Source organism: Labrus bergylta, chromosome 8, assembly GCF_963930695.1.
Source record: "Labrus bergylta chromosome 8, fLabBer1.1, whole genome shotgun sequence".
Classification (NCBI taxonomy): domain Eukaryota; kingdom Metazoa; phylum Chordata; class Actinopteri; order Labriformes; family Labridae; genus Labrus; species Labrus bergylta.
In genome coordinates this window covers 31,388,514-31,411,013 of record NC_089202.1, presented here as the reverse complement: position 1 = coordinate 31,411,013, position 22,500 = coordinate 31,388,514, and the positions used below count along the sequence as shown (strand labels likewise).

General features: G+C 47.9%; 2 protein-coding genes across 5 annotated transcripts in view; both read left to right on the top strand.

Annotated features, from left to right (window-relative positions):
* selenbp1 (selenium binding protein 1) overlaps positions 1 to 7,154 on the top strand; it is a 13,768-nt gene extending 6,614 nt beyond the window's left edge. For both annotated transcript variants that reach the window (XM_020660140.3, XM_065957725.1), the window contains exons 5-12: positions 76 to 196; positions 277 to 459; positions 577 to 758; positions 4,345 to 4,423; positions 4,768 to 4,889; positions 4,969 to 5,061; positions 5,490 to 5,608; positions 6,824 to 7,154. In XM_020660140.3, the coding sequence (XP_020515796.1) occupies positions 76 to 196; positions 277 to 459; positions 577 to 758; positions 4,345 to 4,423; positions 4,768 to 4,889; positions 4,969 to 5,061; positions 5,490 to 5,608; positions 6,824 to 6,986 (1,062 nt within the window). In that variant the 3' untranslated portion in view covers positions 6,987 to 7,154. The remainder of the gene's footprint in view (positions 1 to 75; positions 197 to 276; positions 460 to 576; positions 759 to 4,344; positions 4,424 to 4,767; positions 4,890 to 4,968; positions 5,062 to 5,489; positions 5,609 to 6,823) is intronic.
* Positions 7,155 to 7,889: 735 nt separating this feature from the next.
* Positions 7,890 to 16,863, top strand: pi4kb (phosphatidylinositol 4-kinase, catalytic, beta). 3 transcript variants are annotated; one of them, XM_065957722.1, is made up of 13 exons: positions 7,890 to 8,038; positions 9,427 to 10,123; positions 10,487 to 10,846; positions 11,688 to 11,732; positions 12,835 to 13,062; positions 13,290 to 13,517; positions 14,438 to 14,547; positions 14,633 to 14,737; positions 14,818 to 14,941; positions 15,158 to 15,423; positions 15,497 to 15,629; positions 15,798 to 15,918; positions 16,070 to 16,863. In XM_065957722.1, the coding sequence occupies exons 2-13, from the start codon at positions 9,455 to 9,457 to the stop codon at positions 16,249 to 16,251; spliced, it is 2,571 nt and encodes an 856-aa protein (XP_065813794.1). In that variant the 5' UTR covers positions 7,890 to 8,038; positions 9,427 to 9,454; the 3' UTR covers positions 16,252 to 16,863. The 3 variants fall into 3 exon arrangements, with proteins under 3 accessions (XP_065813794.1, XP_065813796.1, XP_065813795.1); XM_065957723.1 differs by having other exon boundaries at positions 7,916 to 8,050; XM_065957724.1 differs by lacking the exon at positions 11,688 to 11,732.
* The last annotated feature ends 5,637 nt before the right edge of the window (positions 16,864 to 22,500 follow it).

The following is a 22,500-nucleotide window of genomic DNA, read 5'->3' as shown; positions in this document are numbered from 1 at the left end:
TTAAAGATTTTAACAAATACATCGAAGCTGAGAAATGGCACTCACCGTGTCCTGGTTTTATTTGTGTGCGTTCAGATGGTGGAGCCCATCGATGTGTTGTGGAAGTGTGGCCTAGCGAACCCTCACACCACCCACTGTCTGGCTAACGGTCAGATCATGATCAGCTGTATGGGAGACACGCAGGGCAACAACAAGGGTGAGAGAACAGAGACCCTTATTCTCATGTGAAGGTTCCTTTAGTCTACCTCTTCAGTGTCACACCTGTTGTCCTATCAGGTGGCTTCATCCTTCTGGATGGCGAGACGTTTGAGGTGGTCGGTAACTGGGAGCATCCGGGTGAAGCTGCGTCTTTTGGATACGACTTCTGGTACCAGCCTCGTCACAACGTGATGATCAGCACTGAGTGGGGGGCGCCCAAAGCCCTGAATGGTGGTTTTAATCCAGCTCATGTTAAGGACGGTGAGGCAGGAGGGGGAGGAGTCAAACGTGTTCACTTTAATACTCACTGTTGTAACTCAGCCTGCAGACTCTCATAAATACTGCTGAGTGTAAGGTTCTCCTCTGTGTGGTCGTCAGGTCTCTACGGCACCTCCCTCACCGTTTGGGACTGGACCACCCACAGGAAGCTGCAGACCCTGGATTTGGGGGAGGAGGGAGCGATCCCTCTTGAGATCCGCTTCCTGCATGAGCCCAGTGCCACAGAAGGATATGTAGGATGTGCTCTGCAAGGAAACGTCTTCAGGTTTTACCAAACAGCGGTCAGAAAAAGTTTCTTTACATTCATAAAGTTAGAAATGGGTTCTTATAACCTTTATACTGATAGAACCAACAGGTTTTTATGACCTTTATACAGCTAGAACCAATGGGTTCTTAAAACCTTTATACAGATAAAACCAATGGGTTCTTAGAACGCCCTTTATACAGATAGAACCAACGGGTTCTTATAACCTTTATACAGATAGAACCAACAGGTTTTTATAACCTTTATACAGATAGAACCAATGGGTTCTTATAACCTTTATACAGATAGAACCAATGGGTTCTTATAACACCCTTTATACTGATAGAACCAACGGGTTCTTATAACCTTTATACAGATAGAACCAATGGGTTCTTATAACACCCTTTATACTGATAGAACCAATGGGTTCTTATAACCTTTATACAGATAGAACCAATGGGTTCTTATAACACCCTTTATACTGATAGAACCAATGGGTTCTTATAACCTTTATACAGATAGAACCAATGGGTTCTTATAACCTTTATACAGATAGAACCAATGGGTTCTTATAACCTTTATACAGATAGAACCAATGGGTTCTTATAACCTTTATACAGATAGAACCAATGGGTTCTTATAATGGCCTTTATACTGATAGAACCAATGGGTTCATATAATGCCCTTTATACTGATAGAACCAACGGGTTCTTATAACCTTTATACAGATAGAACCAATGGCTTCTTATAACGCCCTTTATACAGATAGAACCAACGGGTTTTTATAACCTTTATACAGATAGAACCAATGGGTTCTTATAACCTTTATACAGATAAAACCAACGGGTTCTTATAACGCCCTTTATACAGATAGAACCAATGGGTTATTATAACGCCCTTTATACAGATAGAATCAACGGGTTCTTATAACCTTTATACAGATAGAACCAGTGGCTTCTTATAACGCCCTTTATACAGATAGAACCAATGGGTTTTTATAACCTTTATACAGATAGAACCAACGGGTTCTTATAACCGTTATACAGATAGAACCAATGGCTTCTTATAAAGCCCTTTATACAGATAGAACCAACGGGTTCTTATAACCTTTATACAGATAGAACCAATGGCTTCTTATAACGCCCTTTATACAGATAGAACCAACGGGTTCTTATAACACCCTTTATACACATAGAACCAACGGGTTCTTATAACCGTTATACAGATAGAACCAATGGCTTCTTATAACGCCCTTTATACAGATAGAACCAACGGGTTCTTATAACCTTTATACAGATAGAACCAATGGGTTCTTATAACGCCCTTTATACAGATAGAACCAATGGGTTCTTATAACCTTTATACAGATAGAACCAATGGGTTCTTATAACACCCTTTATACAGATAGAACCAACGGGTTCTTATAACCTTTATACAGATAGAACCAATGGGTTCTTATAACGCCCTTTATAGAGATAGAACCAATGGGTCCTTATAACGCCCTTTATAGAGATAGAACCAATGGGTTCTTATAACGCCCTTTATAGAGATAGAACCAACGGGTACTTATAACCTTTATACAGATAGAACCAACGGGTACTTATAACCTTTATACAGATAGAACCAACGGGTTCTTATAACCTTTATACAGATAGAACCAATGGGTTCTTAGAACCTTTATACAGATAGAACCAATGGGTTATTATAACCTTTATACAGATAGAACCAATGGGTTCTTATAACCTTTATACAGATAGAACCAACGGGTTCTTATAACGCCCTTTATAGAGATAGAACCAACGGGTTCTTATAACACCCTTTATACTGATAGAACCAATGGGTTCTTATAACGCCCTTTATACAGATAGAACCAATGGCTTCTTATAACGCCCTTTATACAGATAGAACCAATGGCTTCTTATAACACCCTTTATACAGATAGAACCAATGGGTTCTTAGAACCTTTATACAGATAGAACCAATGGGTTATTATAACCTTTATACAGATAGAACCAACAGGTTCTTATAACCTTTATACAGATAGAACCAATGGCTTATTATAACGCCCTTTATACAGATAGAATCAACGGGTTCTTATAACCTTTATACAGATAGAACCAATGGGTTCTTATAACGCCCTTTATACAGATAGAACCAATGGCTTCTTATAACGCCCTTTATACAGATAGAACCAATGGCTTCTTATAACACCCTTTATACAGATAGAACCAACAGGTTCTTATAACCGTTATACAGATAGAACCAATGGCTTCTTATAACGCCCTTTATACAGATAGAACCAACGGGTTCTTATAACCTTTATACAGATAGAACCAATGGGTTCTTATAACGCCCTTTATACAGATAGAACCAACAGCTTCTTATAACCTTTATACAGATAGAACCAATGGGTTCTTATTACGCCCTTTATAGAGATAGAACCAACGGGTACTTATAACCTTTATACAGATAGAACCAATGGGTTCTTATTACGCCCTTTATAGAGATAGAACCAACGGGTACTTATAACCTTTATACAGATAGAACCAACAGCTTCTTATAACACCCTTTATACAGATAGAACCAACAGGTTCTTATAACCTTTATATAGATAGAACCAACGGGTTCTTATAACGCCCTTTATACAGATAGAACCAACGGCTTCTTATAACACCCTTTATACAGATAGAACCAACAGGTTCTTATAACCTTTATACAGATAGAACCAACGGCTTCTTATAACGCCCTTTATACAGATAGAACCAATGGGTTCTTATAACGCCCTTTATAGAGATAGAACCAACAGGTTCTTATAACCTTTATACAGATAGAACCAACGGCTTCTTATAACACCCTTTATACAGATAGAACCAACAGGTTCTTATAACCTTTATATAGATAGAACCAACGGGTTCTTATAACGCCCTTTATACAGATAGAACCAACGGGTTCTTATTACCTTTATATAGATAGACCCAATGGGTTTTTATAACCTTTATATAGATAGAACTATCGGGTTCTTATAACGCCCTTTATACAGATAGAACCAACGGGTTCTTATAACGCCCTTTATACAGATAGAACCAACAGGTTCTTATAACGCCCTTTATGGGGTTAGCATGGTTCAGGTCTGAGTGTGACTGTCATGGTGGTTTTGTTCAGTACCACAGGGTTCTGGATCCCTTTAACCTTCCAGTTAATCCCACAGGACGTTACAACACAGCGGGCTTTGGTCAGTCCTTTAGGGTTCTATAGCCTGGTATAAAAAGCCACTGTATGTCAGGGTCCGTCAGCACGAGTGGGTCCTGGGTCTGAATCCCCATGGACTGCATTCAGTTCTGTGTGGTTCTTAAGACTCTGGTAGAACCTCATGGTTTTATATTTCTGTGAAGTAGTACCACTAGACTCTTGAACCAACCAGGACCACAGTAAGTACCACAGGGTATTTGATCCCAGTGTCAGGTACAAGTTAGTGCCCTAGTGCTGTAGAAGCATAGAGACTCTGATACCAGTTTGTTCTAGCGGCCCGTTAGCGTTGACTAAATAAACAGTTAACTTCCTGTCAGCCTCTCAGAACCGATCCTCAGGTGACATGTTTATGTGAGCGTTCTTGTTGTGTTCAGAAAGGAGACTGGACCGCAGAGAAGGTGATCAGTGTTCCCAGTAAGAAGGTGGAGGGCTGGATGCTACCTGACATGCCCAGTGAGTCTACGTGTCTGTCTGTCTGTCTGTCTGTCTGCCTGCTTGCCTGCTTGCCTGCCTGCCTGCCTGTCTGTCTTTCTGTCCGTCCGTCCGTCCGTCCGTCCGTCTGTTTGCCTGTCTGTCTGTCTGTTTACCTGTCTGTCTGTCTACCTGTCTGTCTGTCTGTCCGTCCGTCCGTCCGTCCGTCCGTCTGTCTGTCTGTTTGTTTACCTGTCTGTCTGTCTGTCTGTCTTTCTGTCTGTTTACCTGTCTGTTTACCTGTCTGTCTGTCTGTTTACCTGTCTGTCCCGTTTCTGACTAGGTTACCTGTCTGTCTGACATGTTTCTTACCTGTCTGTCTGCAGGTCTTATCACAGACATCCTGATCTCATTGGACGATCGTTTCCTCTTCTTCAGTAATTGGCTGCACGGTGACATCAGACAGTATGACATCACAGACAGGAGGAAGCCCCGATTGGTCGGCCAGGTCTGCCTGTCTCACATCTGTCCAGTGATGAGCAGGTATGTGCCCAGAGACCAGCAGCTAACCTGTCTGTGTGTTCCAGGTGTTTTTGGGAGGAAGTCTTGTCAATGACGGTCCGGTCAAAGTCCTCAAAGACCCCGAGAATCAGCCGCAGCCCCCCCCACGCATCATCCAGGTACCACAGACAGGACGCAGCAAGACAGGTCACCATGGACCTGTCTGTCTGTCTGTCTGTCTGTCTGTCTCTCTTCCTGTCTCCCTCTCTGATTTATATTTATATTTTTAAAGTACTTTCAGTTTGACCTGAAATCTAACTCCCGTCTCTCACTCACCTGTCTGTCTCTCTTCCTGTCTGTCTCTCTTCCTGTCTCCCTCTCTTCCTGTCTCCCTCTCTTCCTGCCTCTCTTCCTGTCTCCCTCTCCACCTCCCTCTCTTCCTGTCTCTCTTCCTGTCTCCCTCTCCTCCTCCCTCTCTTCCTGTCTCTCTCTCTCTCTTCCTGTCTCCCTCTCTTCCTGTCTCCCTCTCTTCCTGTCTCCCTCTCCTCCTCCCTCTCCACCTGTCTGTCTCTCTACCTGTCTCCCTCTTCACCTATCTGTCTCTCAGGGTAAGCGTGTCCCTGGAGCTCCTCAGATGTTACAGTTGAGTCTGGATGGTCTCAGACTTTATGTGACCACGTCTCTGTACAGCGGCTGGGACAAACAGTTCTACCCCGACATGATCAGGTACGACATTAAACTGTCTGTCTGTCTCTACCTGTCTCTCCGTCTCTACCTGTCTGTCTCTCTGTCTCTACCTGTCTGTCTCTGTGTCTCTACCTGTCTGTCTCTCTTTCGTTCTTTACCTGTCTCTACCTGTCTGTCTCTCTTTCGTTCTTTACCTGTCTCTCTGTCTCTACCTGTCTGTCTCTCTGTCTCTACCTGTCTCTCTGGCTCTACCTGTCTGTCTCTCTGGCTCTACCTGTCTGTTTCTCTGCCTCTCTACCTGTCTGTCTCTCTGTCATTCTTTACCTGTCTCTCTGTCTCTACCTGTCTGCCTCTCTTTCGTTCTTTACCTGTCTCTCTGTCTCTACCTGTCTGCCTCTCTTTCGTTCTTTACCTGTCTCTCTGTCTCTACCTGTCTGTCTCTCTGTCTCTACCTGTCTGTCTCTCTGTCTCTCTACCTGTCTGTCTCTCTTTCGTCCTTTACCTGTCTCTAGCTGTCTGTCTCTCTGTCTCTACCTGTCTGTCTCTCTGTCTCGACCTGTCTATCTCTCTTTCGTTCTTTACCTGTGTCTCTGTCTCTACCTGTCTGTCTTTATCTACCTGTCTGTCTCTCTGTCATTCTTTACCTGTCTCTCTGTCTCTACCTGTCTGTCTCTCTGTCTCTCTACCTGTCTGTCTCTCTTTCGTTCTTTACCTGTCTGTCTCTCTGTCTCTCTTCCTCTACCTGTCTGTCTCTCTTTCATTCTTTATGTGTCTCTACCTGTCTGTCTCTCTTTTGATCTTTACCTGTCTCTCTGTCTCTACCTGTCTGTTTCTCTTTCGTTCTTTACCTGTCTCTAGCTGTCTGTCTCTCTGTCTCTACCTGTCTGTCTCTCTTTTGTTCTTTACCTGTCTCTCTGTCTCTACCTGTCTGTCTTTATCTACCTGTCTGTCTCTCTGTCTCTACCTGTCTCTGTCTCTACCTGTCTGTCTCTGTTTCATTCTTTACCTGTCTCTGTCTTTACCTGTCTGTCTCTCTTTCATTCTTTACCTGTCTCTCTGTCTCTACCTGTCTGTCTCTCTTTCATTCTTTACCTGTCTCTCTGTCTCTACCTGTCTGTCTCTCTACCTGTCTGTCTCTCTTTCATTCTTTACCTGTCTCTCTGTCTCTACCTGTCTGTCTCTCTGTCTCTACCTGTCTGTCTCTCTTTCGTTTTTTACCTGTCTCTACCTGTCTGTCTCTCTGTGTGTGTGCAGGGAGGGGTCTGTGATGATGCAGGTGGATGTGAACACGGTGACAGGAGGTCTCACTCTGAATGAAAACTTCCTGGTGGATTTCGGTAAAGAGCCTGACGGTCCGGTGTTGGCTCATGAGCTCAGGTATCCTGGAGGAGACTGTACGTCTGACATCTGGCTGTAACACACCTGGACACACACCTGAGAGGATTCCTCTTCATGTAACTGATTACAAATCAGAGCATTAATGTAGGTAGAGAGTCATGTTGTCTTTAATGACACTTTGAATTAATAATCTCACTCTGTTGTATTCAAACCATTTATGAAATATTAAAATCATTTACAGAACAAATCTCCTTCCTGCTGTGTGAAGTTTTTATAAATACAGAAATTATATCTACGATAAGATATTGACCAATCAGATCAGCCTGACACATTCAGGCGTGTGTGTGTGTGTGTGTGTGTGTGTGTGTGTGTGTGTGTGTGTGTGTGTGTGTGTGTGTGTGTGTGTGTGTGTCCAGGATGATGTTTCTGTCTGTTGACCCCCTTAAGTTTGGTTTATGGGTCCTATAGCGCCCCCTGCTGTTTACACACAGTCAGCTCAGATACCTGCGCCTTAGAAATAAATTATTCATAATCTTAAAGTTTTAAATTTTAATTAAATGTCGGTTTGTCTCTTATATTTCAATATGTGATCAAACAGCAACTTTCAAATCTTCACATATTGTCTAAAATAAATACAATTCCATCATCCAATAAGTTACAGAATATTAAACGGCTGTAAATTATATTAAAACACTAAAAACATTCATCAACGACTCAAACTATAGAAGTGAACCATTAACATTATTATGTGACTTTTAAATACATTTTTATGAAAGTAAAACGTTTATATAAAGAGAGATATTTACAGTGTGATACACACTCTACAATAACAGAACTATACATATGTGTATACAGAGGAAATATAACAATACCTCCATTAAAGAGTGATTATCGAATAATTTCATAGCGGTGATGTTTATAATTATTTTCTGGACTTCCACCCCGGTCCGGCAGGCGGCGGGCTGCACCGGAAGCCTTCAGTAAACAGCAGAAGAAGAAGAAGAAGAAGAAGGAGCAGCAGCACCCCCTTGAGGCCGTTAGCTATTGTTGACATGATCAGATCAGAGAGAATCAATGGAGGAGACACACTGGAAATAAAAGATCATTTCAATCTTACTAAGGCGTCACCAGGTAAGAGGAAAGGTGTGTGACCCCGAGCGGCTCACCCGAGACCGCGGAGGAGCTAACATTAGCTTAGCTTAGAGCTTTATAACACACTGAGGCAACAGTTGGCCTGATAGCCACCGGCTAGTGCTAATGTTAATGCTAAGAGTCCCAGTAGCGTGAAGCTGCGCAGACTCAGATTAATGTAGTTTATAGTTAGCTTCAGAGTGCTAACTGCTCTTACAGGATGCTAACAACATGTTGATAAAGTTAATAATTCCTTTATAACTGTCGGTGAAATAATAATAAATGAGTAATGCTGACTGTTTTCATGAGTTTTTTAACCCTTACAACAGTTAGCTTTGTGCTCAGCTAGGCTAACATCAGCTGACTGTGCTAACAGAGGATTTAAAACCTGAGATGTTGTTACCCTGAAAAACAGGTTATAATATCAGTGTTTACAGCTTCAAGCTACCAACAAGCTGAAGATACTTTCCGACAACAGTTTTCAAGTTCCAAATATATTTACAATGAATTCAGTCAGCAGGATTTATTAAACACACACACAGAAGTGTGTGTTATGTGGCGGCTAACACTTCAGCTCGTGCTGCTGTGGGATGAAAAAGTGTTCACGTGCTTTAATTTAGACAAAGAGTCAAAGTTTAAATATCTGGCATCATGATGACGTCATTGTTTGATACGACAGAGTGTCACGTGTGAAACGTGTTAATTAGATTAAGTGTGTGTGTGTGTGTGTGTGTGTGTGTGTGTGTGTGTGTGTGTGTGTGTGTGTGTGTGTGTGTGTGTGTCCCATATTCTCTTTTTCTGGTTTTATATGCTCTTTAGTGTGTTTTCCAAGTGTCCTGTGTGTTTAGTCACATCTATGTGCAAAAATTCAAAGTCAGCAGAAACGTGTCTTCTCCTACGTCCTCCTGTTAGCTGTAGCATTAGCTGCATGTAACGCTCGGTTCTAGCCCCCCTCGATAAACATTTGTCAGTGTGACGTCTTGTCAGTGTGAGATCACTGATCTAAGCCCATTGGCTCGTTGTGGCCCAGCAGCTCATGTTGAAATTTCTGAGCAACTGACCAATAACGACAGAGCGGATCGGCAGACCAATCAGAGCAGACTTGGGCCACGTGGGGTCTAACAGTGTGGGCTCAACAGAGTGTAGCTGATGGACTCAGAGCGTAGAGGGAGCAAGGAGGAGCAGTTCATGAAAACAGACACTTTTTTAGATCTTTATCTATTGTGAACGTACAAAAGTAGGAACATAGATTAAATATAAGAACCCCAAAAAGGACAGAATATGGGCTCTTTAAACAAGCTGGGCTCTGTGATGTCATGTCATTATTTTTGATGACATTATAAAATGTTGTTGTTGTGATCATCAGTGTGTTTTGATGTGCGTTTCAGTGGAGGAGGGCGGAGCTTCACAGCGGCCATGATGGAAGACACAGAGCCGGAGCTTTCCCCCGCCCCCTCTAACCAGAACAGCCCCTGCCCCTCCCCCTCCCTCTCAGTCTCCTCCTCTCTCTCACTGTCACTTCCCTCCACCCCCTCCTCATCCTGCGGGCCCCCCCAGGCGGTGACCCCCCCTCTTGGAGTGATCAGCGAGGGAGTGGGCGAGATCAGCCTGGTGATTGATGCGGATGTGGCCCAGCGGGCGTGTCAGGAGGTGCTGCAGCAGGTGAAGCAGCTCCAGCAGGTGGATGATGATGTCATTGACCTGCAGAATGGGGATGCGCCCACCCCTGAGCCCGCCCCCCTCCTTGCTGTGGCCCCTCCCATCGTCATAAAGCCGTTAAAAATGAGAGAGGTGGAGGACGACCCTGATGGCCCCGCCCCCGGCACGGTTAAGAGTGCCCGGCGGCGACAGAGACACAATCCCTCCAAACAGTCGTGGCTGCTCCGCCTGTTCGAGTCCAAGCTGTTTGACGTTTCCATGGCGATCTCCTACCTGCACAACTCGAAGGAGCCGGGCGTTCAGGCGTACATCGGGAACCGACTCTTCAGCTTCCCGCACGAGGACGTGGACTTCTTCCTGCCACAGCTGCTCAACATGTACATCCACATGGACGAAGACGTGGGCGACGCCATCAAACCATACGTGGTGGGTGTGGTCAGGGTGAGGGGGGCGAGGTGACGGCCCGCTCATGGTCTGAAAGTAACACTCGCCAAGCGCCAACAGGGCGGGAAACGTTTTAGTCAACATTCCTGCTCCTCTCTGGTCTACATGACGGAGACACACACACACACACACACACACACACACACACACACACACACACACACACACACACACACACACACACACACACACACACACACACACACACACACACACACACACACACTCTCTCGGTGGTTATTCTGTAGTTCACCCCGCCCGGTTATTCAGGATGAACTACAAGTAGGTAGGTAGTACAGTAGGTTTGAGCTGTGCCTCTTTTGAACCCTGCGTGTTGTCTTGCAGGTTCACCGCTGCAGGCAGAGCATCTCGTTCAGCCTGACGTGTGCGTGGTTGTTGGGAGCGTATTCGTCCGACATGCACATCTCCACTCAGCGTCACTCCAGAGGAACCAAACTCAGGAAGCTCATCCTGTCTGATGAACTCAAACCTGCAGGGCCCAGAGCTCGCAGAGACCCTCTGACCCTGACCCCCTTCTGTCCCCTGGCCTCCCCTTCCACCGGGCCCCTGGGAGGAGAGCACAGCCTGTCGCCCTCCAAACGCACGCACCAACGCTCCAAGTCCGACGCCACGGTCAGCATCAGTCTGAGCAGCAACCTGAAGAGAACGGCCAGCAACCCCAAAGTGGAGAGCAGCCAGGATGAGGTAACACCAGCTGACTGAAGTGTGTTCATGGTTCTGTTGAGAAGCCGGACAGATAATGAAGCCCTTCCAAAACTTTGATGATTAATGTAAATTTACCTGAAATGAGCGTGATCTAGAAACACAGTTAAGCAGTGAGTACAGTATGTTATTCTTCTTTTCTCTAGTCCCTCAATTAAACAACTTTTATACACGAGGGGAGGAGTCAGCTGGCCGTCCCGGCGATGTAAACAAAGTGAAGATAGGACTCTGAAAACTGTGAAAACATCACAGACAGTGGGACTCGGGTGTTACACCCATTGTAGACAGTCATGACTCACAGAGTTATTTTCAGAGGAGACACTTGATTTCTACATTTAAGTGTGAAACATCACATATTAAGCCTTTAAACGGATCTCACTTTAAAGGTCACTTTGATTCTGTTTACTGCAGAAAGTTCCGACGTCCTTCTTTAAATCAGTGGTTGATGACACAATGTGTGTTTAGTTCATTTAATAATCAAACATGTTGAAACTTTAGGACCAAAAGGACACGTTTACTAAAACACCTTTCAAGAGCAGACCAAGTTTTTCACAATAAAATAATATTGAGACGTTTAAAACCGTCTAAACACCGGGGTCAGCTGTCCGTTCAGCAGGGACTCAGATCAAAGGTTTAGGATCTGGACCCTCAGAGGACCGGTCTCCTTTAGTCTGAAGTCTGACCCTGATCAGAGGACGTCAGGGTCCTGCAGGTCAGTGAGCCGAAACGTGACCGCGCATTGAAGGGTTAATCTGCTGCTCAGCACTCTGAGGATTTGTGTTTTATTTCTTGACCTTTGACCTGACCTCCTGTGACCCCTCAGGACAGCAGCTCCAGCTCAGACAGTCTGCCCTGTGAGACTCGTCCCGTAAGTTCACCTGAGTCTCGTTCTCTCTGCAGGGTGCATTGTGGGAAATGAAGTGAAGGAGGCTGTGGGTTGTGGTTGTGGTTCAGGTTCAGTGTGGGGGCGGAGTCTCGGGCGCTCAGCTGTGATTGGTTAAAGCAGCTGCTGGTCTCAGGACTCCACCTTCACTCTAATTCTTTCTGTTTGATCCAATCAGCTGTTTGATGAAAGGGTGAACCAATCAGGTGATGATGTCATCTCTCCTCTCGATCTGTGTGTTTGTGTGTCAGTGTCATCACATTAAAATCTGATATCAGCCAATCACATCACAGCAGCTCCTTCAAGAACATGTCACTGTTTTTTACATCGATTTTCAATCCTCAACATGATTCAAGTCACGATATCCATGTCTGTTTGTTACCATGGCAACAAACATCAAAGTCCGACAAACCCAAGGTTTGGTCATTAACTTTGTTTTTAATGATCAAAGAGCTTCAGAACTTTTTCAATCCATCATTAAAATATCAGATTTTATAGTTTCAGAGCTGACACACAAGCACCTAACCTGTTTACCTGTTTACCTGTTTACCTGTTTACCTGTTTACCTGTCTGTCCAGAGGTCACAGAGGGACACCAGCAGGAGACCACAGAAGACCCTAAATCTTGATTATAACATCTCTTTACTCTCTCTCTCTCTCTCTCTCTCTCTCCTCCCCTCTCTCTCCTCCCCTCTCTCTCCTCTCTCTCTCTCTCTCTCTCTCTCCCCTCTCCCTCTCTCTCTCTCTCCCCCCTCTCTCTCTCTCTCTCTCTCTCTCTCTCTCCACCCTCTCTCTCTCTCTCTCTCTCTCTCTCTCTCCACCCTCTCTCTCCCCTCTCCCTCTCGCTCTCTCTCTCTCCACCCTCTCTCTCCCCTCTCTCCTCTCTCTCTCTCCCCCTTCTCTCTCCCCTCTCTCTCTCCCCCCTCTCTCTCCCCTCTCTCTCTCCCCCCTCTCTCCCCTCACTCTCTCTCCCCCCTCTCTCCCCTCTCTCTCCCCTCTCTCTCTCCCCCCTCTCTCTCCCCCCTCTTCCCCCCCCCCCCCTCTCTCTCCCTCTCCCTCTCCCTCTCTCTCCCCCCCCCCCTCCTCAGCCTGTGCGTCTGGCCCCTCAGAGGGAGTTCATAAAGTCTCTGATGGGTATCGGGAAGCGTTTGGCGACTCTTCCCACCAAAGAGCAGAAAACTCAGCGTCTGATCTCCGAGCTGTCGCTGCTCAACCACAAACTGCCTGCTCGAGTGTGGCTGCCCACCGCCGCCTTCGACCACCACGTGGTCAGAGTGCCTCACACGCAGGCCGTGGTGTTAAACTCCAAAGACAAGGTGACCCCACACACACACACACACACACACACACACACACACACACACACACACACACACACACACACACACACACACACACACACACACACACACACACACACACACACACACACACACACACACACACACACACACAAATTCTGCCCCCTCTCTTTTCGTGCGAGTGAGCCTCCCTGTGTCTTTAGGATCTCTGATCTTGACCCCTTGACCCCTGTGCCCCTCAGGCTCCATACCTGATTTACGTGGAGGTTCTGGAATGTGAGAACTTCGAGACGTCCAACGTTCCCATCCGGATCCCGGAGAACCGGATCAGGAGCACGCGCTCGGTAGAGAACCTTCCAGACTGCGGCATGACGGCCGAGCAGCGAGCGGGGAGCTTCTCCACCGTCCCCAATTACGACAACGACGACGAGGCGTGGTCTGTGGACGACATCGGAGAGCTGCAGGTGGAGGTGAGAGGAAGTGATGTCATCAGTACTACAGGTGTTGGAGATGGAAGAGACCCCTTAGCCCCGCCCCCTCCATGTTAACAGATGGGTCACATAATGAGTCCTTATCATGAAGTTTAGTTTTTATTCATTATTTGATGAAAAACATGGTGGATGTAGCGTCATGATTGACAGCTCTGTTGACCAATGACGATCCAAGCAGCATTCTCACATTCACCGAGTGACCTGTCTCACTGTGACCTGTCGCCCTGTCTGACCTGTCTCCCTCTCTGACCTGTCTCATTGTGACCTGTCTCCCTCTCTGACCTGTCTCACTGTGACCTGTCTTCCTCTCTGACCTGTCTCCCTCTCTGACCTGTCTCACTGTGACCTGTCTTCCTCTCTGACCTGTCTCCCTGTCTGACCTGTCTCCCTCTCTGACCTGTTTCTGTATGACCTGTCTCCCTCTCTGACCTGTCTCACTGTGACCTGTCTCCCTCTCTGACCTGTCTCCCTCTCTGACCTGTCTCACTGTGACCTGTCTCCCTCTCTGACCTGTCTCCCTCTCTGACCTGTCTCACTGTGACCTGTCTCCCTCTCTGACCTGTCTCCCTCTCTGACCTGCCTCACTGTGACCTGTCTTCCTCTCTGACCTGTCGCCCTGTCGCCCTGTCTCCCTCTGTGACTTGTCTCCCTCTCTGACCTGTCTCACTGTGACCTGTCTTCCTCTCTGACCTGTCTCCCTCTCTGACCTGTCTCCCTCTCTGACCTGTCTCCCCCTCTGACCTGTCTCCCTCTCTGACCTGTCTCACTCTCTGACCTGTCTCACTGTGACCTGTCTCCCTCTCTGACTTGTCTTCCTCTCTGACCTGTCTCACTGTGACCTGTCTCCCTCTCTGACCTGTTTCTGTATGACCTGTCTCCCTCTCTGACCTGTCTCACAGCTCCCAGAGCTGCACACTAACAGCTGTGATAACATCAGTCAGTTCTCAGTGGACAGCATCACCAGCCTGGAGAGCAAAGAGCCTGTGTTCATCGCTGCTGGAGACATCAGGTGAGACACGTCCATCCTGTTACCACGGCAACCAATATACAAGCCTAAACGTACACAGCCTCACTGTGTGTGTGTTTGTGTGTAGGCGGCGTCTGTCGGAGCAACTGGCTCAGGCCCCCACCACCTTTAAGCGGGACCCTGAGGACCCGTCAGCTGTGGCCCTGAAGGAGCCGTGGGAGGAGAAGGTCAGGTAGGTGGAGCTCAGAGAGGAGGAGGCGGAGCTTGGCGTCACATTGTTGTTTGAGTGGTTACTGACTGGTTCCCTCTCAGGCGGATCAGAGAGGGCTCTCCGTACGGTCACCTGCCCACCTGGAGGCTCCTGTCTGTGATCGTTAAATGTGGAGACGACCTGAGACAGGAGCTGCTCGCCTTCCAGGTGCTGCAGCAGCTCAAGGTAACGCTGTGACATCACACACACACACACACACACACACACACACACACAGGAGGATAGAGTCTGTCTGCTCCTTTAATGGTCTCCTTCACTCCTTCTCTCCTGCACACTTGCCTCCTTGTCTCCTCTCCCCTGTGTCTCTGACGAGTCAAACTCAAGTTCTGTAAACATGTAAACAAACATGTAAACAAACATGATGTGTCTCGTCCCTCACAGTCGATCTGGGAGCAGGAGCGTGTCCCGCTCTGGATCAAGCCCTATAAGATCCTGGTTCTGTCGTTTGACAGCGGGATGATCGAGCCGGTGGTGAACGCCGTGTCGCTCCACCAGGTGAAGAAGCAGAGTCAGCTGTCTCTGCTCGACTACCTGCTGCAGGAGCACGGCGCCACCACCACCGAGGCCTTCCTCACGGCGCAGAGGAACTTTGTGCAGAGCTGCGCCGGGTACAGCCTCATCTGCTACCTGCTGCAGGTCAAAGACAGGTGAGAGAGTGATGTCACTGCTGCTCCTCCTGCACACGCTCAGTCCGTCATGTCACCTGTCTCTGTCCTGCAGGCACAACGGGAACATCCTATTGGACGCTGAGGGTCACATCATCCACATCGACTTTGGCTTCATCCTGTCCAGCTCGCCAAAAAACCTCGGCTTCGAAACGTCCGCCTTCAAACTGACCTCAGAGTTTGTGGACGTGAGTTCATCCTGAAACTTTAGTTTTTACCTGCAGGTCAAAGGTCAAAGGATTATGAAGTTACTGTACCTTTTAAACTGAGGGACAACAGATGTAGTGTTGTTGTTTACAGGTCATGGGGGTCTTGTTACCTGTATGAACCTGTAGTGTTGTTGTTGTTGTTTACAGGTGATGGGGGGTCCAGACGGCGACATGTTTAACTACTATAAGATGTTGATGCTTCAGGGTCTGATTGCGGCGAGGAAGCACATGGACCGGGTGCTTCAGATCGTGGAGATCATGCAGCAGGGTAAGACCTCCCATGTTTACATCCACACATCATAACATCCTGAGCTCTGTAGAGCCCTCTACAGGTTTCCTCCAGGAACACAGTTACACTCACCACTCAGCTGTACACACACACACACAGATTGATGATGTCACTGAACTGCCCCCTGCAGGCTCTCAGCTGCCCTGCTTCCACGGCTCGAGCACCATGCGGGGGCTGAAGGAGCGTTTCCACATGTCTCTGACTGAGGAGCAGCTGCAGCTGCTGGTCGACCAGCTGGTGGACGGATCCATGAGGTCACTGACCACCAAACTGTACGACGGCTTCCAGTACCTCACCAACGGCATCATGTGACCCCAGGCCCGTGTGTGTGTGTGTGTGTGTGTGTGTGTGTGTGTGTGTGTGTGTGTGTGTGTGTGTGTGTGTGTGTGTGTGTGTGTGTGTGTGTGTGTGTGTGTGTGTGTGTGTGTGTGTGTGTGTGTGTGTGTGTGTGTGTGTGTGTGTGTGTGTGTGTGTGTGTGTGTGTGTGTGTGTGTGTGTGTGTGTGTGTGTGTGTGTGTGTGTGTGTGTGTGTGTGTGTGTGTGTGTGTCCCCTGAACAAACAGAGACTGTTAACCTGAGACCTCCAGCCTCCTCCTGTTTCTCCTCCTCTTATTCCACCCTCTTCTTTCTTTCTTCTTCTCTGTCGGTTGACTTTGTCGTTTGTTCGTCTTTCCTCTCAGAGAATCTTCGTTTTCTTAGTTCAGCTCTCTTCTTCTCTTTCCATATTTGGGCGTATGTTCCTGATTGGCTGCTCAAATGGACTCTTAGCCAATCAGAGAGCAGCCCACTTTTAGTTTAAACTGTGAACGTGGATGAGGTGGACGTATTTCCAGGTGTGGAGCAGATTAAAGGACCAGTGTGTGTTTTTTTACATGTTTTAACTGTGAACACTTTGTGATTCATTAAAGAGTCCAACAAACATCATTCATCCTCATTTAAAGACTGACGGTCTGTTCACACATGCACCTCACAGAGAGAGAAACATTCAGCTGTTTGACGCTCAGAGTGATAAACTTCAGGAGGTTCAGACTGTTCTACATGATTTAAAGAATCTGATTTAAGGTGTTCAAGAGAAAGCAGATATGAGTTTAGTTTGAGTTGTTGTTGAAGAACGAATGAAAACACGATGACGTCATCAGAAGACTTGAGTGGACGTCGTCTCCTCACAGGTTTTATTAAAGATCAGCTGTTCAGTGTGTCTCCAGAAGGTGAGTCGTGTTGCATGCTGGGAAACGACAACAACAGAAAAGAGACGAGTAAACTCTCACTTTCTGTTCTCTGCTGCGTTCACATGTTCAACAATCATCTGTAAAGTACAGGTGTGTCCAACTCCATCTCCCATCATGCACCTGAGCCGTTGGGCTGTGAGGCCTTCAGGTGTGCAGCAGTTAAAGGACGACGACGCGGAAACTTTACACTTCAGAGATTCACTCTGGAGGTCAAAGTTCACGACAGCTTCAAGGACACCTGGTTAAAGTTTAAATGAATCAGTGGTTGGATCTCCAAACTCTGTGACCTGTTTCTGTATGACCTGTCTCCCTCTCTGACCTGTTTCTGTATGACCTGTCTCCCTCTCTGACCTGTTTCTGTATGACCTGTCTCCCTCTCTGACCTGTTTCTGTATGACCTGTCTCCCTCTCTGACCTGTTTCTGTATGACCTGTCTCCCTCTCTGACCTGTCTCACTGTGACCTGTCTCCCTGTCTCCCTCTCTGACCTGTCTCCCTCTCTGACATGTCTCCCTCTCTGACATGTCTTCCTCTCTGACCTGTCTTCCTCTCTGACCTGTTTCTGTATGACCTGTCTCCCTCTCTGACCTGTCTCACTGTGACCTGTCTTCCTCTCTCCCTCTCTGACCTGTCTCCCTCTCTGACCTGTCTCACTGTGACCTGTCTCCCTCTCTCCCTCTCTGACATGTCTCCCTCTCTGACATGTCTCCCTCTCTGACATGTCTTCCTCTCTGACCTGTCTCCCTCTCTGACCTGTCTCACTGTGACCTGTCTCCCTCTCTCCCTCTCTGACATGTCTCCCTCTCTGACATGTCTCACTGTGACCTGTCTCCCTCTCTCCCTCTCTGACCTGTCTCACTGTGACCTGTCTCCCTCTCTCCCTCTCTGACATGTCTCCCTCTCTGACATGTCTTCCTCTCTGACATGTCACCCTCTCTGACCTGTCTCACTGTGACCTGTCACCCTCTCTGACCTGTCTCACTGTGACCTGTCTCCCTCTCTGACCTGTTTCTGTATGACCTGTCTCCCTCTCTGACCTGTCTCACTGTGACCTGTCTCCCTCTCTGACATGTCTCCCTCTCTGACATGTCTCCCTCTCTGACATGTCTTCCTCTCTGACCTGTCTCCCTCTCTGACATGTCTTCCTCTCTGACATGTCTCCCTCTCTGACATGTCTTCCTCTCTGACATGTCTCCCTCTCTGACATGTCTTCCTCTCTGACCTGTCTCCCTCTCTGACATGTCTTCCTCTCTGACCTGTTTCTGTATGACCTGTCTCACTGTGACCTGTCACCCTCTCTGACCTGTCTCACTGTGACCTGTCTCCCTCTCTGACCTGTTTCTGTATGACCTGTCTCCCTCTCTGACCTGTTTCTGTATGACCTGTCTCATTGTGACCTGTCTCCCTCTCTGACCTGTCTCACTGTGACCTCTCTCCCTCTCTCCCTCTCTGACCTGTCTCCCTCTCTGACCTGCCTCACTGTGACCTGTCTTCCTCTCTGACATGTCTTCCTCTCTGACCTGTCTCCCTCTCTCCCTCTCTGACCTGTCTCCCTCTCTGACCTGTCTCACTGTGACCTGTCTCCCTCTCTGACCTGTCTTCCTCTCTGACCTGTCTCACTGTGACCTGTCTCCCTCTCTGACATGTCTTCCTCTCTGACCTGTCTCCCTCTCTGACCTGTTTCTGTATGACCTGTCTCATTGTGACCTGTCTCACTGTGACCTGTCTCCCTCTCTGACCTGTCTTCCTCTCTGACCTGCCTCACTGTGACCTGTCTTCCTCTCTGACCTGTCTCCCTATGACCTGTCTCATTGTGACCTGTCTCACTGTGACCTGTCTCCCTCTCTGACTTGTCTTCCTCTCTGACCGGTCTCACTGTGACCTGTCTCCCTCTCTGACTTATTTCTGTATGACCTGTCTCCCTCTCTGACCTGTTTCTGTATGACCTGTCTCATTGTGACCTGTCTTACTGTGACCTGTCTCCCTCTCTGACCTGTCTCACTGTGACCTGTCTCCCTCTCTCACATGTCTTCCTCTCTGACATGTCTTCCTCTCTGACATGTCTCCCTCTCTGACATGTCTCCCTCTCTGACATGTCTTCCTCTCTGACCTGTCTCCCTCTCTGACATGTCTCCCTCTCTGACATGTCTCCCTCTCTGACATGTCTTCCTCTCTGACCTGTCTCCCTCTCTGACATGTCTTCCTCTCTGACATGTCTCCCTCTCTGACATGTCTCCCTCTCTGACATGTCTTCCTCTCTGACCTGTCTCCCTCTCTAACATGTCTTCCTCTCTGACCTGTTTCTGTATGACCTGTCTCACTGTGACCTGTCACCCTCTCTGACCTGTCTCACTGTGACCTGTCTCCCTCTCTGACCTGTTTCTGTATGACCTGTCTCCCTCTCTGACCTGTTTCTGTATGACCTGTCTCATTGTGACCTGTCTCCCTCTCTGACCTGTCTCACTGTGACCTCTCTCCCTCTCTGACCTGTCTCCCTCTCTGACCTGCCTCACTGTGACCTGTCTTCCTCTCTGACATGTCTTCCTCTCTGACCTGTCTCCCTCTCTCCCTCTCTGACCTGTCTCCCTCTCTGACCTGTCTCACTGTGACCTGTCTCCCTCTCTGACCTGTCTTCCTCTCTGACCTGTCTCACTGTGACCTGTCTCCCTCTCTGACCTGTCTTCCTCTCTGACCTGTCTCCCTCTCTGACCTGTTTCTGTATGACCTGTCTCCCTCTCTGACATGTCTTCCTCTCTGACCTGTTTCTGTATGACCTGTCTCACTGTGACCTGTCACCCTCTCTGACCTGTCTCACTGTGACCTGTCTCCCTCTCTGACCTGTTTCTGTATGACCTGTCTCCCTCTCTGACCTGTTTCTGTATGACCTGTCTCATTGTGACCTGTCTCCCTCTCTGACCTGTCTCACTGTGACCTCTCTCCCTCTCTCCCTCTCTGACCTGTCTCCCTCTCTGACCTGCCTCACTGTGACCTGTCTTCCTCTCTGACATGTCTTCCTCTCTGACCTGTCTCCCTCTCTCCCTCTCTGACCTGTCTCCCTCTCTGACCTGTCTCACTGTGACCTGTCTCCCTCTCTGACCTGTCTTCCTCTCTGACCTGTCTCACTGTGACCTGTCTCCCTCTCTGACATGTCTTCCTCTCTGACCTGTCTCCCTCTCTGACCTGTTTCTGTATGACCTGTCTCATTGTGACCTGTCTCACTGTGACCTGTCTCCCTCTCTGACCTGTCTTCCTCTCTGACCTGCCTCACTGTGACCTGTCTTCCTCTCTGACCTGTCTCCCTATGACCTGTCTCATTGTGACCTGTCTCACTGTGACCTGTCTCCCTCTCTGACTTGTCTTCCTCTCTGACCGGTCTCACTGTGACCTGTCTCCCTCTCTGACTTATTTCTGTATGACCTGTCTCCCTCTCTGACCTGTTTCTGTATGACCTGTCTCATTGTGACCTGTCTTACTGTGACCTGTCTCCCTCTCTGACCTGTCTCACTGTGACCTGTCTCCCTCTCTCACATGTCTTCCTCTCTGACATGTCTTCCTCTCTGACATGTCTCCCTCTCTGACATGTCTCCCTCTCTGACATGTCTTCCTCTCTGACCTGTCTCCCTCTCTGACATGTCTCCCTCTCTGACATGTCTCCCTCTCTGACATGTCTTCCTCTCTGACCTGTCTCCCTCTCTGACATGTCTTCCTCTCTGACATGTCTCCCTCTCTGACATGTCTCCCTCTCTGACATGTCTTCCTCTCTGACCTGTCTCCCTCTCTGACATGTCTTCCTCTCTGACCTGTTTCTGTATGACCTGTCTCACTGTGACCTGTCACCCTCTCTGACCTGTCTCACTGTGACCTGTCTCCCTCTCTGACCTGTTTCTGTATGACCTGTCTCCCTCTCTGACCTGTTTCTGTATGACCTGTCTCATTGTGACCTGTCTCCCTCTCTGACCTGTCTCACTGTGACCTCTCTCCCTCTCTGACCTGTCTCCCTCTCTGACCTGCCTCACTGTGACCTGTCTTCCTCTCTGACATGTCTTCCTCTCTGACCTGTCTCCCTCTCTCCCTCTCTGACCTGTCTCCCTCTCTGACCTGTCTCACTGTGACCTGTCTCCCTCTCTGACCTGTCTTCCTCTCTGACCTGTCTCACTGTGACCTGTCTCCCTCTCTGACCTGTCTTCCTCTCTGACCTGTCTCCCTCTCTGACCTGTTTCTGTATGACCTGTCTCATTGTGACCTGTCTCACTGTGACCTGTCTCCCTCTCTGACCTGTCTCCCTCTCTGACCTGTCTTCCTCTCTGACCTGCCTCACTGTGACCTGTCTTCCTCTCTGACCTGTCTCCCTATGACCTGTCTCATTGTGACCTGTCTCACTGTGACCTGTCTCCCTCTCTGACCTATTTCTGTATGACCTGTCTCCCTCTCTGACCTGTTTCTGTATGACCTGTCTCATTGTGACCTGTCTCACTGTGACCTGTCTCCCTCTCTGACCTGTCTCACTGTGACCTGTCTCCCTCTCTCACATGTCTTCCTCTCTGACCTGTCTCCCTCTCTGACCTGTTTCTGTATGACCTGTCTCATTGTGACCTGTCTCCCTCTCTGACCTGTCTTCCTCTCTGACCTGCCTCACTGTGACCTGTCTTCCTCTCTGACATGTCTTCCTCTCTGACCTGTTTCTGTATGACCTGTCTCATTGTGACCTGTCTCACTGTGACCTGTCTCCCTCTCTGACTTGTCTTCCTCTCTGACCTGTCTCACTGTGACCTGTCTCCCTCTCTGACCTATTTCTGTATGACCTGTCTCCCTCTCTGACCTGTCTCACAGCTCCCAGAGCTGCACACTAACAGCTGTGATAACATCAGTCAGTTCTCAGTGGACAGCATCACCAGCCTGTGTTCATCGCTGCTGGAGACATCAGGTGAGACACGTCCATCCTGTTACCACGGCAACCAATATACAAGCCTAAACGTACACAGCTTTCTGAACATTGTTCCCTCGTGATAGTGAAAACTTAATCTACCTCGTTATCTCACGATAAACATCCAAGTTATCAGGTGAAACCCAGCGCTGTTATCCCGGGAGCACGACGTCAACGAGTCGTTATCTCGAGCTAACAGTGAAATCAAATGTTTGGATGTTTGTCCTCTTTGGGCATCCATGAAATAAACACAAACAAAAAGTACTTTTAAGAGCGTCGACTTGTTGGGAGTTTAAATAAAGCTTCACAGCTGATGATAAAAAAAACATTTTTTACGTTTTTATAAATAAAGTTTGATTATTTAATAAAAAAACTGAAGAAACTCAGATTTTAAAACATGTTTAAACAC